Genomic DNA, 15,931 nt, shown 5'->3' on the forward strand with positions numbered 1-15,931 from the left:
TCGCATTTAACAATTAATTAAGATGTTTAACTTCCAAGATCACACTATGGATCGCTACACTTAATAGGCTTCTATTAATGTAACCTCTACATGAATAAAAATAAATAAATAAGATTTATTGAAATATTTATTTCTTTTTTATGGATTATTTTATTTTTGTGTTTCATTTAGCCACTATATAAAACCATTAATGAGAGTTGAATCATTTCAATGAAATGAATTAAATTACTGTTACAATCCGTACCGTCGTTGGATATTGCAGGATCGAATGCAAAATGTTTTCACGAGGCTTTTTTTTTTGTTTTAGTAAAAATAACCAAATTTTGCTTTTTATTTATGATCATGAGACTCTTAAAGCGCGGTGTTCTAGTCAAACGCATTGGGGAGTATTCCCTTCCTCCAACCCTCGTTAAAATTTTTAAGTATTACTCTTATTGTGTATATTGTATATTGTATGAGCTTTGGTAGACCATAAAATATGGGTCTCTTCAAGACAAAAAATATTTGAATTAAAAAGAAGTACGTCAGAAGTAAACATTTCTGCTAACATTAAATTCAAAAAATAATTTTGATTAATTAAATTTAACGTAAATTACTTGAAAGTATTTGTATTATTATTATTTATGTGAAAATAATATATTGAAATCCTAGTTCCCAGAGTGACTCTTTCAATACGTTTCATAAACGTTAACTTAATGAACTACTTATAAATGACGGGTCGGGTGTTTTCTGTTACTCTTAATAGGCGAACAACGAGAAGACAATCCACTAAAGGGTAATTATGGACAGTATTTTTATTATACATACATACATAGACTAATAGAGATTCAATATATTGATACATTAACAATAAAAATCATAAGGCATCACCCCCAGCCATCAGTCAACTACACTGCTATTTGATGTTGAAAGATTGCCGAACGCTTCCCAATCAATTCTCCTTTGAAGTATTGAATGTCAGCCTCCGCTGATCTCGATTTCCGTTGTACACTCGCTTAGTATCACGTATGAGAGGAACTGTTGGTTGTCGCCTAAACAGGCCGATACAAAATAACCAACAACAAATAAAAACACACTAGATACACAGGCCACAAGTCATCAGACTCAACGGTATGGCAACACTTCAAACACGTCCATGTACGTACTGACCTAGGTGTCGATAGTGTCGGACACGACTTCTTTAGGGTCAAGCGACGAGGGGGTGGGGTGATTATAAACTACGTGGAGCTTGACCGGGCTATACACGTAACTTTTGAACAATTTATTGTATTTATATCTAATTTAAAAAAAAAAAGTTAACATTTAACATACGGTTATACTAAAATAATATTTAGGAATAAATAATGTTTTTTGTTAACAAAAATATCTTCTGTAGAAAGTAAAAATTGCGCTTTATCATAAAATTCTACCAACTTAACACGACCCGTAACAGCGCACTTTTCATCTACGCTGAATTTATACGATCATGATTATCAGTAGTCCATCGCCTCATTTGTCTGTATTAAGATGTTAGTCTTTTCCGGCAGTCGATAGATGTGACAAGTCAGGGGGTTAATACCGCAGGAAACGTTGGAGACTGTGTAAACTGAGTTCAACTGAGTGTTATATCAATCGCACGAGCTGCGGTTACGTTTTGAGGTTTTTTTATTATAATATTTTTGCTCACACCATTATTTTGTTGTTTTACTGTAAATCCATTGTTAGTTATAAGAATAGATTTAACTTTTATTTAAATATTAAAGGAAAGGCGATGTTGTTTTAATATTATCATTAAGCACCCCTAATATAGAGTCATAAATAACCGGTTCTAAATAATATTATAGTTTATTTACTCGAAATAAAAACGTTTTAGATGTGAAACATTTTTATTCTTTTTAGGTGCAAATGTAGGAAATGATCCACCCAAAATCTGTTTCAGTACCTACAATAATTATGAAAATTGTATAAATACATTTTTATATAGAAATATTTTTTAGTAAAGGGAAAAAATAATTGGATAGACTATCCAAAATTTTGATTAAAATTGCACCGAAATGCAATTCAAATTCTCATTGACATTTCTTAGTATGAAATTTCGCATTAGATTTCATATTAATAAATATATGTATTGTATATTTCAAATCCTTTCTGACTTAGGTTTTCAATAAACATACCAAAAAAATTTATGTCTCTAGTATACCCTCCTAAAAATTCATTAGAATCTCGGGTATGAAATATGATAGTGATCAGTGAAATTCATGTAATCAGAAATTACATGTATTATTCTTTTATGGAAGTACCTTCGTTTCTGTACCGTGTTTGATGTGTGCGTCATGGTTCTTTTGAATTGAAGTGTTTATAATTGTTAGCACACTACTATAACATTCAAAATAATTAGTACACTAAAGTGTTTTTGATATGGAATTTATCTTTGATAAAGTTAAGCATAAATCGTACACAGTCCTATAGATTGTAGACTTGCATGAAAAATCACAGATCAAATGAGAATTAACCTAGTAAGAATTATAAACGGTTAAAATCATTAATGGATGTATAATTTTCATTAGTATAATAATATTTTGTTGTAATTGCTATTGTTATTTTGTTCATTGCATAAATATTTGTTTAATTATTTAAGTGACTAACACTAGAGAATTATTAAAAATAACTCCATGGACTGACAGCAATAACAGATTTACTAAATTATAGTCCACAAAAATTCTGATTTATTAATTTTATTTAGTTATACCTATTGAAAATAACTATCAAATAGACGTCACTCGGTGACTTGCAACCCAAATAGTTGACTCAAATAATAAAAGCAAAAATATTATAAATATGCCTGCAAAGCTGTATACTAAATATAAGAACCAAGTAAATATCAATTTGACATATTATGAAAATGTATATTTACAGTTATTTTTTATTGTGTTTTATTAAAATTCACTTTATATAGTTTTGTATATTAGAGTCTTCTAAACTTAATTAAATAGACATTTTTAAAAAAGTAAATACCAATATTTTTCACAATTTATGCATAAGTAATAACATAATTTATATATTTTCGTCATAAAATATCTAAAAAGTCTATAATGGTACTGTTTAAAAAAATTCACTTATATTTCTATTATTTGTTTTTTTTATTTATGGTTTTTAATAATTTATTTACTTCAAATCCTATAAAAATGCAAAAATGTAATGGAAAATTAATAAAATATATTCAAAGTTAAAGTTATTGAATTATATTAATTTAATCTTAGTATTCTCGGAAAATGTTTTACAAAACGTATTCTTTTGTTTTAATTTTTGTGTGTTGTATTTATTTTAGAGATGTTTTTGCAAACATATTTATAAAGGACAATGTAATTTAAATAAAGTTTATTAAACTATGTTTAATTTAATAATTTAGTTATAATACTTTATATTTATCTTTTATACAATATCTGGTAATAAAAAACATACAACAATTCCTTACAATTATGAAAGTCATATAATTTACTTCTTCATATGTACTTTATATTCAAATAAATAATTTTTTATAGATACTGCAGTTATAAATACAAAATTTTTATTATACACTCAAATACGTTTTTTTTTTTTTAGACAGGAACACTAATTTATCATATGACGGATGATGTAAGTTTTTGATCATTGCTAAAATTAGCGTCAATACATTTTATGAATTGAACTTTACATTTTAATTTAAGTCAATATTATATTTCAATACAATATAATATAATATAATATCAATTTATATTCAACAATTATATAATAGCTTACATAGACTTTAATTGTGTTTATAGTATATTGATAACACATAGATTATATTTCATTTTGCAATTTTTAATAAAAACATCTTGTCAAAATTTTCTTTTTTTTAGAGTTCCAAACAGTTTGGGAATCTTAATATGGTAAGAAATTATTTTATGTAAACATTGTAGTATGTTTTAATATTGAGTAAATACGGGATAATGATATGAGGGGCATCTATCCAAAGACTGCCCCAGCAAGAAAAAAGGTCGGGACTTTAACACGACCAATAGATGAGATGATAGACTACCCCCACCTCCACGTGGTCCAACCCGAGCAACGGCCCCACCGCTTGAGTAGGACTAACGAGGAAGGCAGCGCCGCGTTGTGATTTGGCTATAGATTAATATCGGGTCGTATCACAACGCAGTGGTGAGAAGATTTTAAGGCGACATGGGCCGCCCTGAAGCAATGCTTCACGGCAGTTCCAAGGCGGTTCACATTAAGTCGGTTATAGGAGAGAAAAAAAAGGGATAATGATGTGCAATTATTATTGTCATTATTAAGTAAGACATTTTGTTTTTTTTATTTTACGACTTGCATTATTGCGAACCGCCCTGGAACTGCCGTTGGGTATTACTTAAAGCGTTTGCGCCATCTCTATAACTCACATCACTGTGTGACCTTTATCATTATCCGGGTCTAAAAATCGGGTTCGTTACCCTGGCCGCTTCACATGGAGATGGATGTATGACTTTGCGAAAGTCTTAAACACACATAAAGATTTTCTAAAGTGCCGGCCTGAACCAGCGCTTCTATTTCAGATGTTCGGTCGATTTGCCTTTTCTTCCTTTAATTTTTATATCATCGTCCCTCAATATTATCCTTAAAAATTGAAAACATTTTTCGCATTCCCCGTAAATGGAGGAAATTTCTAAAGAAAATACAAATTTTAAAATTGCTAATTTTCGACATTTTTTCAATTTTTGTTACTTTTTACTTACGTTCATTTGACGTACATGCGCACGAAATTCTATAGGATTTACAGTAGAACCGTTGTTTTACTGTTCGATAGTTATTTTTCTATCCTAGGTGACATTCTAAGGGGTCGTCGTGGTAATACCATATTAGGTGTTGTAATTNGATTAGCGTGTCCGCTCCCATGCGATTACGCAAAAGTCCATTTAATAAAAATAAATCTCTTTATTTTTGACGCACTTTTGCTTATTCATAGTGGTGGCATGTTAATAACAACATCCAAGTGGAGATGAAGAATAAATTCATGACGACACAACAAGGGCCCCATCAGACCCTTTCTATATGTCGGAGCTGATTACGTACCACCTCCTGCACACCCCCCCACAGACGAGAATCAAAAGCCACAGGCCGTCCAAAAGCGGGCGGGCGCTCCTAACGCAGAACGACCTCCCCGACCCATCCTATATTGCGGAGCTGATTATTGACATAGCAGTTACTTTAATAGACCGATTTACTAGTAACGGAGATATTAGTCCGCTCCCCCGCCTCAAAAGCATATTCCTATTACCTCCAAACAACACAACTCGCAGCGCGAACAACCAGCTCGATCGTCGTTTATAACAAAATCGAGCGCGTTCCCTCGATCAAAATTATGAAATTTTTTACAGCCTTTCACTTCACCTCGTCCACACACCGGGCACAAAACTTACACTAGAGTCCCTCATTCACAACGCAGTAATGAATACTGGCTCCTAGCTGCTCCAAAAACTCTCTCAGGTCCTCTTCATATTTTCCCGTGAACTCGGGAGACGGAGGACGTATAACAGGCGGATTATTATACGGTACAGTGGCCATTTGGGTCTATGAGCGGGTTGAAGAGGACGGTGACAAATCGCGTGTCGATGGCGTGAATGTATTCGGCCCGAAATACTCCGTGTATGGTCAGTGCGCGTCTAAATAAAAGACTGGCTGGTACGTGTTCGCTCGAGGCAGAGATGGTGACGCGCGCGTGGTTTGACCGACTAACCGTTGTAAGTTATGCGCTCATCAATTTTAGTCAGATGTCATTGTAGTGCATTGTTATTTTGGGTCGTTTACTCGGGCCGAACGTTACGCGGTTTAGTTTGGAAAATAAAATTACAGCAAATTATTAATTATTTTTCAGCAAGTGCATTATAGGAAATAGGACTAGGCGCTTTAGGTTACATATTCCCACCAAGTTATTGGTGGAAAAATGTGCCACCGGGTACGAGATTCACAGAGAGTATTGCGAACTGCCTAATGTGGGTAACTGGTTCATACTTTGAAATACTCGGTAGAATTTAAGAGTAAATTGATCGGCGTAGGAATATTTGTTCAAGATCGTACATACACACTATTGTTACGGTGGTAGTGAACTCATTATATAGTGGCGAATGTAACCGAAGATTGTAAACAAACATTATAATAATAAATGACTGATTAGAACGCGTCATTTCTCCTCGTGACGGTCATTTGGACACGCCAAAATTGAATACTCTTAAATTGTATGTAATTAATAACTCATTAAAAAAAAAATTTTTAAAAATCCATTTAAAACTTTAATGGGTTACATTTAAGAGACACATACAAAATGTAAGATCTATAACTTAAGTTTAATCTGCTACAAATATCCTTTAGAGTTGATCTTGGCGGATATTTTACAATCAAAACTGATATTTTCCCCATAACCCTTTTTTGTATTTACGTCTGTAATTATAAATTCTTTATGGCTGATATGATAATTTATAAGTATTTAAAAAATGTAGTTTTTATATTTTAATATAAATAGATACTGATATAAATGCTGTTAATATTAAAAACATGTAATAAACTCTAAATTTTGATATTTTAACAATATTTTCATAAAAATAACCTTTAATTCTAAAATTAAATACATTTTAAAATAAATATATGAGGCAATTCTATATAGTTTTTGCCAATGACAATATGCTTTTGTTAGATATTAATATATCATTATATAACTGTATAAGGTATAAGAATGAATTCAAAAACTACTTAATAGTTGAGAAATTGAGAAATATATGTATGAAAATAAAAACACCAAAAATAATTTTTTTAACATAATTATTACTTTAAAAGAAATTGAGTAGCTAATATTTGAAGGAATATTTGGCTATTACTAAAATTTAATACTAAATATTTCGGTATTTTTTTTAGGATAGAAATATTAAAAATTTTAAATATAATCTTTAACATAAACAAAAATATAAACAAAAACAATCTTTCTTGCTAATATTTTCCCATAATTTTTTAGCTACGACAGAAAACATTCTTTTCTTTACATGTCATAAGAATCATTAAAATCCATTTGTGAGATTTATGATTTTTGTTTATAAAACTTTTATAAATATTTAATACTGTTTATATGAAGTTCCCGCTTTTACTTCCCTAGAATTTAATTCAGACTTAATATTTAGATTTTTGGATATCATTTCAGAGTTTTGTAAATGTGAAAAATGTTGTTGCAGAAATTTATTTGCGTCAGGTAAGTATCTTAATCATAAATGTGCTCAATAATAGAGTGTAGTTATATTTTTCTTTATTTGTAACCTTTCGATCGACAAAGTTTTGAGCTCGCACCTTATTATAACAGTAATAATAATAATAAGTAAAATACTTTAAATATATATTGTATGTAATTTTAGTAAAAATATAAAAAGTGCTTATATTTTATTATTTTTAGGAGAATTATAATAGCAGTCAAAAAAATGAAAAAAAAATAGAGCTTAAAATTGTATGTTACTTTTATTATAAGTGTGTATATTAATGCACATGATTTTTTATATATATATATAAAGCACGTAATCGTTAAAAAATATCTAAAGAGTAATTTTTTTATAATTAGCCACTTAATTATTCAAAAATAAATTTAATATTGAGAATTTAATTTTTGATTTCTTTTAGTTCTATGCTTTAGTCACTTTATTAGGGTGTCAACTTTATTCACTCATAGTTTATTTTCATTTATTGAAATTTGTATACCTTGGTGAGAGGAGGGGTGCCTTTATCATCAGTCATAACTTTAATGATAAGGGATGAACATGAAAAATCTTTTATGGTTGTTAAATTGACTAAAAAATGGAACTAAAAGAAATCACAAGTAAAAGTTTCAATATTATACATGAATAATATTATAATAATTTTCTAATAAAATAAATGACTCAAAATTTTAAAGTGAAAGACTATTTGAGATTTAATGTATCGTAATTTGTCGACAATAACGTAAAAAACGTAATGACTAACAAAGATAAAAGATTCTTAGAAATAATATCATTGGGTTAAAATTGATAGTTTGTATATAACAGATGTGAAACGTGTGTCAAAGATACATATCAATACTCCTAAGTTAATTTTCAAAGTCATAAATAAAAAAACCATATCACAGATTGATAAGCATATAGTGACTATCTTAATTGGCGACGAATATGTTTTGCAAATCAATATTTTTTATTAATGATATCGGGTCCAGTGATATTAACGGTCAAAATAGATCATTCAGAGTTAACGCAATACTGAACTAACTATAACTGGACTGTGTTAAATTTAATTCGAAATAAAAAATATCGATCTCTATTATTTATAAAAAGTCCAGGTATATTATTGAACTAAAAAAGCTATCATGAATGTTTTTCATGACATATTTTTAATAATCACTTTAAATAATTTCACAAATAAGTGGGGAAGTCCGTTAGTATTGTAGTTAGGTAAGGGTGAGAGTTGTTAATTTGGACAAAGATAAAGTTGCGCGTGCAGCCCAATTGCACACTATTAACCAACCGTTTACTTGGCCGATCGTAAAGATGGTATTATTGTCAACGTCATGATTCCCTAAACACATATGCCTTTTTTCCTCTTTTAATTATTAGGTTCCTTTTATTGCTTATTATGATAGAATGGTATCTTATTTATTTCAGAATTGATTTTGTTGTAATTTGTAGTTTTTTTTTTTTAATCAATTTTTCTTTACTAAACTGTTATTGTATTTAAATAATAATTTATTTTTATAAGACATGTCGTTATTGTTTTAGTAGTGTGTTCTGTTTTGTAGATGTAATACTTTATGTTACCTTAATTTAATATCGTTGTTTGTAACTATTTAATTTATGATATTCATAACTGACCGTGAAGACGTGTCCAAAACTCATTGTCATTTCACTATTAAGATGTATCTTCTAAGGTCCATTAAGTAAACAGTAACTAAGCGAGTTACGTGTAGCTTCGTTTAATTTCCATCCCAAGAAAAGAAACCAGTTTTACTCATATAGGTGGGGAAGTCGTTTGCTGACTGGTAATATTCGTCGGCTTATACACCAGTAATAACCAGTGTTTGGTCACATCAGTGCCACCAATAGTTGTCCCGGCCCTTTGCGGTATTATGACGGTATATGTGAATACAGTGGATTTATCCTGCGTGTGATTTATTGTATAATTATTATCTTATTATACATATTATCTTAATAAAACTACTGCGGTTGGTTCATTACGACTTTTTGAAAACCAACAGAGAACAAATATTTTAATCTGAAAATAATTTATTTTATTTACCAAAAGTTTTTTTCAAATAACGGAGGTTATTTAAAAATAAGATTCAATTATGTTTTTGGGCTTTTTATATCATATAAAATCTTGTTTTTTCATTAATTACTGTTATTTGTATTTTAAGACGTTCAATGAAGATAACATAATTTTAATTTACAATGAATACCGTGAAATTTGCTCATACAATGGTTTGTATAGATCATGTTGAATAAAATCCGTTTGTTATTTGTTAAAAAATTTTACTTTATTATTTAAACAAAACAGAAAAGCGTCGTAATATCTTTAAGAAAATTAACACATNTAAACAAAACAGAAATACGTCGTAATATCTTTAAGAAAATTAACACATGAAATCATTTTATTTATAGAAAATGGTACTATAAGATTGAGGGAAATTATTCAAGATTTGGGTTATGATATTGAATTTAAAGTATTTGAAAACATTGTGAGTTTTAATTGTTTATTCAAATTTAAGTTTCAACCTTTCACAAATATAATTTAAATTAAAATAAATGCTGAACTCGTCACGGAATACATACGAATGTAAATACAAATCAATACAAATGAATTTTTTTTAAATTAACACCAATAATAACTTATTAAAAATTATAAAATTATGTCACAGATCTTAAATGGTTATTTATTTTATATAAAATTTGCATCTTTTTAAGCACATGAATACAAAAAATGATAATTAACTCGTGATGAGTCCTACATAAACGACAGATATTTTTTTGTTTATTAATAAATCATATAATAATTATTTAAAATTTATTTTAGCTTCGATGCGAAGCTGAGAAGGTATTAATTTTACTATGATGTGTTTTTTTATTTTTTTTTTTATTTTTTTTTTTTATTTTTTTTTTTGTGTCTGTGAACGCTCAATCTCAGCTCTCGCTGGACCGATTTTGATGAACAATATGTCAAAAGATCACAAATCGTATCTAGTCGAAGACATTACCCTCAAAAATTGAAAAAAATTCCCTCGTTCCCCGTAAACGGGGGAAATCCCCCAAAAAATTACAAATTTAAAAATCGCTAATTTTCGATATTTTTTCAATTTTTTTTACTTAAAATTGCCATAACTTTTTTAAAAATGACCGAATCAATATAATTTTTTTTTTTATAGATACCTTAGATAATTACCTATCATTTTATATATTTTTGTGAACATTTGACCCTTTAACAGCCCAAAGGATGGGGTTTCAAAATGGTAACTTTTTTACAAAAAATTAACTTTTTCAACTTAACTTTTGAAAATGTTCCGGAAAGACTGACAATTTTATATATACCTTAAATTAAAGCTAATGTAATATACTTTAATTTGAAAAAAAAAAATTTGACCTCTGGACTTGTCTTCATGGTGAAAATGACTACCGTATGCAAAAATATGCTATTTTTGTGAAAAAATTCTTGATATTATATTTTACATTTTTTAACATTATGTTGCTATAACTTTTTAAAAAATGCATGAATCAACTTTATTCTTTAATGATAAATACTTTATATATACTTCTTTCATTCGACATACTTTTTTTTAAAATCGGACCATTTCCCTTTATACAGGGGGGGTGCAAACCTTTTAAAATGCGTATAGAAAGTAGAACTTTTTCAACTTAACTTTTGAAAATGTTCCGGAAAGACTGACACTTTTATATATATCTTAAATTAAAGCTTATGTAATATACTTTAATTTGAAAAAAAAAAATTTGACCTCTGGACTTGTCTTCGTGGTGAAAACGGACATCAAAGTTAAAGAAAAACGTACGATTTCCGTGAAAAAAATCTCGATTTTATATGTTATATTATTTAATTTATATTTTATATAACTTTTGGAAAAATGTATGGATCTATATTATTATTTTTTTATAATAAATATTGATATACCCCTTTCATCTGGCACGCTTTTTTTGTAAATCGGATCATACCCCTTTAACAAGGGGGGTCAAAACTTTAAACATGCGTATTGTTACTACGATATTTTCAATTTAATTTTTGAAAGTATTCCGGAAATACTGACACTTTTAAATATATCTTAAATTAAAGCTTATGTAATATACTTTAATGTGAAAAAAAAAAATTTGACCTCTGGATTTGTCTTCATGGTAAAAATGACTACCGTATGCAAAAATATGCTATTTTTGTGTTAAAATTCTGGGTTTTGTATTTTATTTTATTTTAAAATACCTGACAAGGGGAGTACAGATTTTCATAAATATTATATAAATTAAAATTGATATAGTATAGATAGTTAAACTTATTTAAATATGTTTGTTTCTTTTAAGTCGAGAAAAATAACTTTGAAATTTGAACTAGCTTAAATAGCCAATTTTTCAACCGCCGGAAGCAACGTACGGTTGCCGAGTTGGTAAAATTTATGTTTTACACGCTTGGGGTACGAGGTTCCAACCCGCGTATGGCAATGAATTTTTTGCATTTTTTCTTAATTCTTTTTAAGTTAGTAAAATTTTTAACTCGTTTGATTTTTATCACATTTAGATTCAATAACTTCAATAAAGATCAAGGATCCCATCACTTTAGTCGCCCCTTGCAAGAAGAAATTTCTTATTCGTATTAAAATTATTTTACTATATTTTAAGTTTTCGCTTCGATGCAAAGCTGAGAAGATATTTTTTTGTGACTATCATTTATTTTCTCTGCTCTAACTTGACCTACTTTTTTCAACAATACGTCAAATTACTACAATTCGTATTTATTTATTGGTTATTTTAGTTAAAGTAAAACATTAAAATTAATTCAGTTCATATTTTAATTGTAGTATCTTCTTAAACACCAAAAGATACTACGAAATGATTACTATTATTTCTATTTAAGTTATCTATTACGATAAAAATGCAAAAAAATATTGAGTTACTCTGATAAATTTACTATAAATAGTAATTATAAAATTTCCTGACTGCATATTTTTAACATATTAAAAATCAAATCAGTAATAATTTGAAAACAATTTTTTTTTTTTTTTAATTATTATTTCATATGTAATTAGTATAATATAAAAATGTATAACTGATAGAAAAAGTCTAATTGCAGATTTGAAAACAACGCGAGAAGTTGATTTAGAAAAGTAAATTTTTGCTTCTGATGAAAGTTTCTTGTAGTCCAGTGTATTTATTCATAAGTAACAAATTTTTTATTTATTTTTTTCAACGATACGTCAAATGACTACAATTCGTATCTAGGTTGAAGATATTACCCTCAAAAATTGAAAAAAAATTTTAATTTATCAATTAAACAGTTAGTTATTCCATTTCCTCCATACAAACAATTAAAATCATTAATTTCTAATGTTTCAAAGTATTTATTGACGAATCAAGTTTGATATGATAGGTTTCAACTACAAAATTAAATCATTTTACTTTGTAATTTAATAATTTTTTTACTCTATTTGTGTGTGCTACTACTAGACTATCATATTACAATTTTTTTTTGTAACATGTTGCTATATAAATCATTTCTAAAAAAAATGATTGTTTTTTCTCCTGAATTAACAATTGATTTTTACAAATATAATCAAATTGTATTATACGCTCTATTTTTTATATGTAAATACTCATTTTTTACTAGTTAGTAATAATATCAAAAATTAGAAGTGATAGAAAAAGTCTAATTTTAGATTTGAAAACGGCGCGAAAAGTTGATTTAAAAAAGTATATTTTTGATACTGATGAATGTTTCTTGTAGTCCAGTATATTTATTCATAAGTGACAAAAAATTCATTAATTTGTTAAAATTAAATATTATCTACAAATTTTTTTATATGCAAATACTATTTTTTAATAATATTAAAACTTAGAAGTGATAGAAAAAGTCTAATTGCACATTTGAAAACATTGCGAAAAGTTGATTTTGAATAGTATATTTTTGTTTCTGATGAAAGTTCCTTGTAGTCCAGTGTATAAAACTTATAACTTTGTTAACTGTTATAACTTTAACAAAAATGACCAAATCAGTATAATTTTTTTTATTTAGATGCATGTCTTTTCTATCATTTGTTTTTTTTATAAATCTAACTCTTTACCTGCCCACAAGTGGGATTCAAAATTATAACTTTCTTTTTTTTTAGCTAAAGTAAATCATTAAAATTAATTCAGTTCTGGATATTTCAATTGTAGAATCTTTTTAAATACTAAAAATTACTTAGAAATGATTACTATGATTTCTATTTAGGTGTTCTATTACGATAAAAATACAAAAAAATAATGAGTTTTTCTGATAAATATACTGTAAATAGTAATTATAAAATTTCCTGACTGCATATTAGTCTTAAAAATAGCATAGTTTTAATTCTCATAAAATTTTCTATTTAATGATTCATTCTAGTCAACGAAGGATTAATTTTGGAGAATAGCAGAAAAAATTCTCAACCAATTTTTTTTTCTTTGTTTTAATTAGGCAATTGGTGGATTATTCTAAAAGCAACATCAACTCTTATTTCTTTAATTATATCCTGATTAGTAGTTCTTTGATTTTAAAATATAATATATGAATAAATACTAATTATAATTATTAAATTTAGTATGAAATTGATATTCAATAATTTAATATTGTAATTTAAACGGAGAAATTATAAAAATAATAAAGAAGTTGTATTTTGCTTTATTTTTACGTGTATAAAAATTTAAAGGGCTTAATACAATAATTTTCAATAAAAACTGTTTGTTACTATAAATGAATGCACTGTACTTCAAGGAACTTTCATCAGAAACAAAAATATACTTTTTTAAATCAAAGTTTCGCGTTGTTTTCAAATCTGCAATTAGACTTTATCTATCAGTTCTTTATTTTTTTTATATTATTACTAATTACATATAAAAATAATTAAAAGAAAAAAAGAATTGTTTTCAATTTATTACTGATTTGATTTTTAATATGTTAAAAATGATCAATCCAAATTTTCATTTTTAACCTATTTTTTTGGTTCTTTAAAATTTATGAACAATTTTTGATAAAGATTTATGAAAGTTTATAGCAAAAAAAATTGAATATATTACCATAACTTTTAGCTCAATTACAAATTTAAAATTGACATCTAGGCCAGTCAACAAAGGAAAAATTTCTTAAAAAATTCCCAACCAAATTTTGTTTTATTAATAGTTGAATTAAAATATGTATAATGACATACTAATAGTCTTCATTGATTGAAATTGAGCTTTTTTTTACAGCCTCGCAAAAGTTCAAAAATATGAGCTTTTTTAATTTTCTCAAAAAATATTTAACTTACAAAAAAAAGTTTCGTACAAAAGTTGTTTAAAAGACAATTATAAACAAAAAAATTATCTTATATTTTTTCATTTAAACAAACATTTTTCGAGTTACATTACATTTAATGTGAGTACTAAAATTTATATTCAATTTTTTTCATATTACGGTTGCTTTTTATAGATCATAGCTGGCCTCACAATTTCATACTGAATTTAAAAACTATAATTAGTTAGTATTTATTCATATATTATATTTTAAAATCAAAGAACTGCTAATCAGGATATAATTAAAGAAATAAGAGTTGATGTTCCTTTTGGAATAATCCACCAATTTCTCTAAATGAAACACTATCTACAGATTTGCATCGAAGCGTTTCTTATGATAGTGATTATAATCACTGTCAGATATCATCTATACTTGTCCCATCTATGCCTCGTCCACACTGTGCCTCGACCCCACTGTGCTACCGCTTTTTTAACTATAAAATTAAAATCTCGTAAGCCTTTTTGAAATTTATACGTAGCATTTATCAAAATTAATAAGGTGAGGAATATAGAATGTGGATTAAATGACAAAAATAAAAAAATTTTACCTTAACGAATAAAAAACTCTATTACAGAGTCCTCGTCACTTACACTTCTAAGGCATAGTAGACCTACGGTGGATTAAGATACATTAATTAACTATTAAAATTATTAATTATTTTAATTAGCTATTAAATTATATGGCATAATAATTATTATCATAAATAACCATGATAACAAACCAATGAAAATATTATGTCCCTTTTATCAATAAGGTAAAGTAAGTATATGTCAAAACGATGTTAATAGAGATAAACATAAATTTTGTGTTATATTTAAAAAGTTGTTAGTGTAGATAAGAATAATAGACTTGGTTTAAAAGCAGTGTAGAAAATGAAGAAACAAATTTTTTTATAATTACAACAACAATATGTATATTATAATCTGAACTTTGACTCTATATATATTAGCTTTAATTTGTAGTATGATAAAATATAGGCATATATACTATATAGTATGATTGATTCATTGATCTTTACATTTTTACTGAAACAATAAAATATATAGAGAACTTTTTTTTAGTTTTTTTGAACTAGTATTTTTTGAAGTTGATATATATTTTTTAAATCCATAATAAGTTAAAGTTTATCAAATTTACTTATTCTGATATTACTGGGTTCTTTTTAAATATATGACAGTGTTATTAAAGTAACAGTTGAAAAAATATTTTAGTTTAATACCATTCTAGTTTTAATTTATTATAATTCTACTGTAATAGATAGATTAATCATTTAACTAGTGGATCTATTCAGCACTAAATTTTTTTTTACCCAATTAGGAACAGCGGCGTATGATGTGAACAGAACCCATTTAACAATTTTTTTGAACATAATTCT

General features: G+C 27.1%; 2 protein-coding genes and 1 long non-coding RNA gene across 8 annotated transcripts in view; 1 reads left to right on the forward strand and 2 right to left on the reverse strand.

The window, feature by feature from the left end:
- LOC126903067 (uncharacterized) overlaps positions 1–15,931 on the forward strand; it is a 60,285-nt gene that overhangs the window by 43,412 nt on the left and 942 nt on the right. For 2 of the 5 annotated variants that reach the window (XM_050681026.1, XM_050681025.1), the window contains exons 2-7: positions 3,583–3,615; positions 3,861–3,890; positions 7,187–7,234; positions 7,433–7,483; positions 9,413–9,476; positions 9,657–9,733. The exons of 1 other annotated variant lie outside the window; for it this stretch is intronic. In XM_050681026.1, the coding sequence (XP_050536983.1) occupies positions 3,583–3,615; positions 3,861–3,890; positions 7,187–7,234; positions 7,433–7,483; positions 9,413–9,476; positions 9,657–9,733 (303 nt within the window). Of the gene's footprint in view, positions 1–2,944; positions 2,987–3,185; positions 3,342–3,582; positions 3,616–3,860; positions 3,891–7,186; positions 7,235–7,432; positions 7,484–9,412; positions 9,477–9,656; positions 9,734–15,931 lie in introns of those variants that run through there. 2 more of the 5 variants (XM_050681032.1, XM_050681024.1) reach the window with 2 other exon arrangements.
- LOC126903072 (uncharacterized) overlaps positions 7,196–15,931 on the reverse strand; it is a 38,288-nt gene continuing 29,552 nt past the window's right edge. The window contains exon 8 of one of the 2 annotated variants that reach the window (XM_050681037.1): positions 7,196–7,329. In XM_050681037.1, the coding sequence (XP_050536994.1) occupies positions 7,231–7,329 (99 nt within the window). In that variant the 3' untranslated portion in view covers positions 7,196–7,230. Of the gene's footprint in view, positions 7,330–8,990; positions 9,157–15,931 lie in introns of those variants that run through there. The other variant, XM_050681036.1, reaches the window with a different exon arrangement.
- LOC126903078 (uncharacterized) lies at positions 10,462–11,994 on the reverse strand. The gene is made up of 2 exons (XR_007703412.1): positions 11,003–11,994; positions 10,462–10,632 (listed from the first exon to the last, which is right to left on the reverse strand). It is a non-coding gene; the product is annotated as an uncharacterized LOC126903078 (long non-coding RNA).

The sequence above is a fragment of the Daktulosphaira vitifoliae genome, unplaced genomic scaffold, assembly GCF_025091365.1.
Source record: "Daktulosphaira vitifoliae isolate Bord-2020 unplaced genomic scaffold, ASM2509136v1 Scaffold_3, whole genome shotgun sequence".
NCBI classification, from domain to species: Eukaryota; Metazoa; Arthropoda; class Insecta; order Hemiptera; family Phylloxeridae; genus Daktulosphaira; species Daktulosphaira vitifoliae.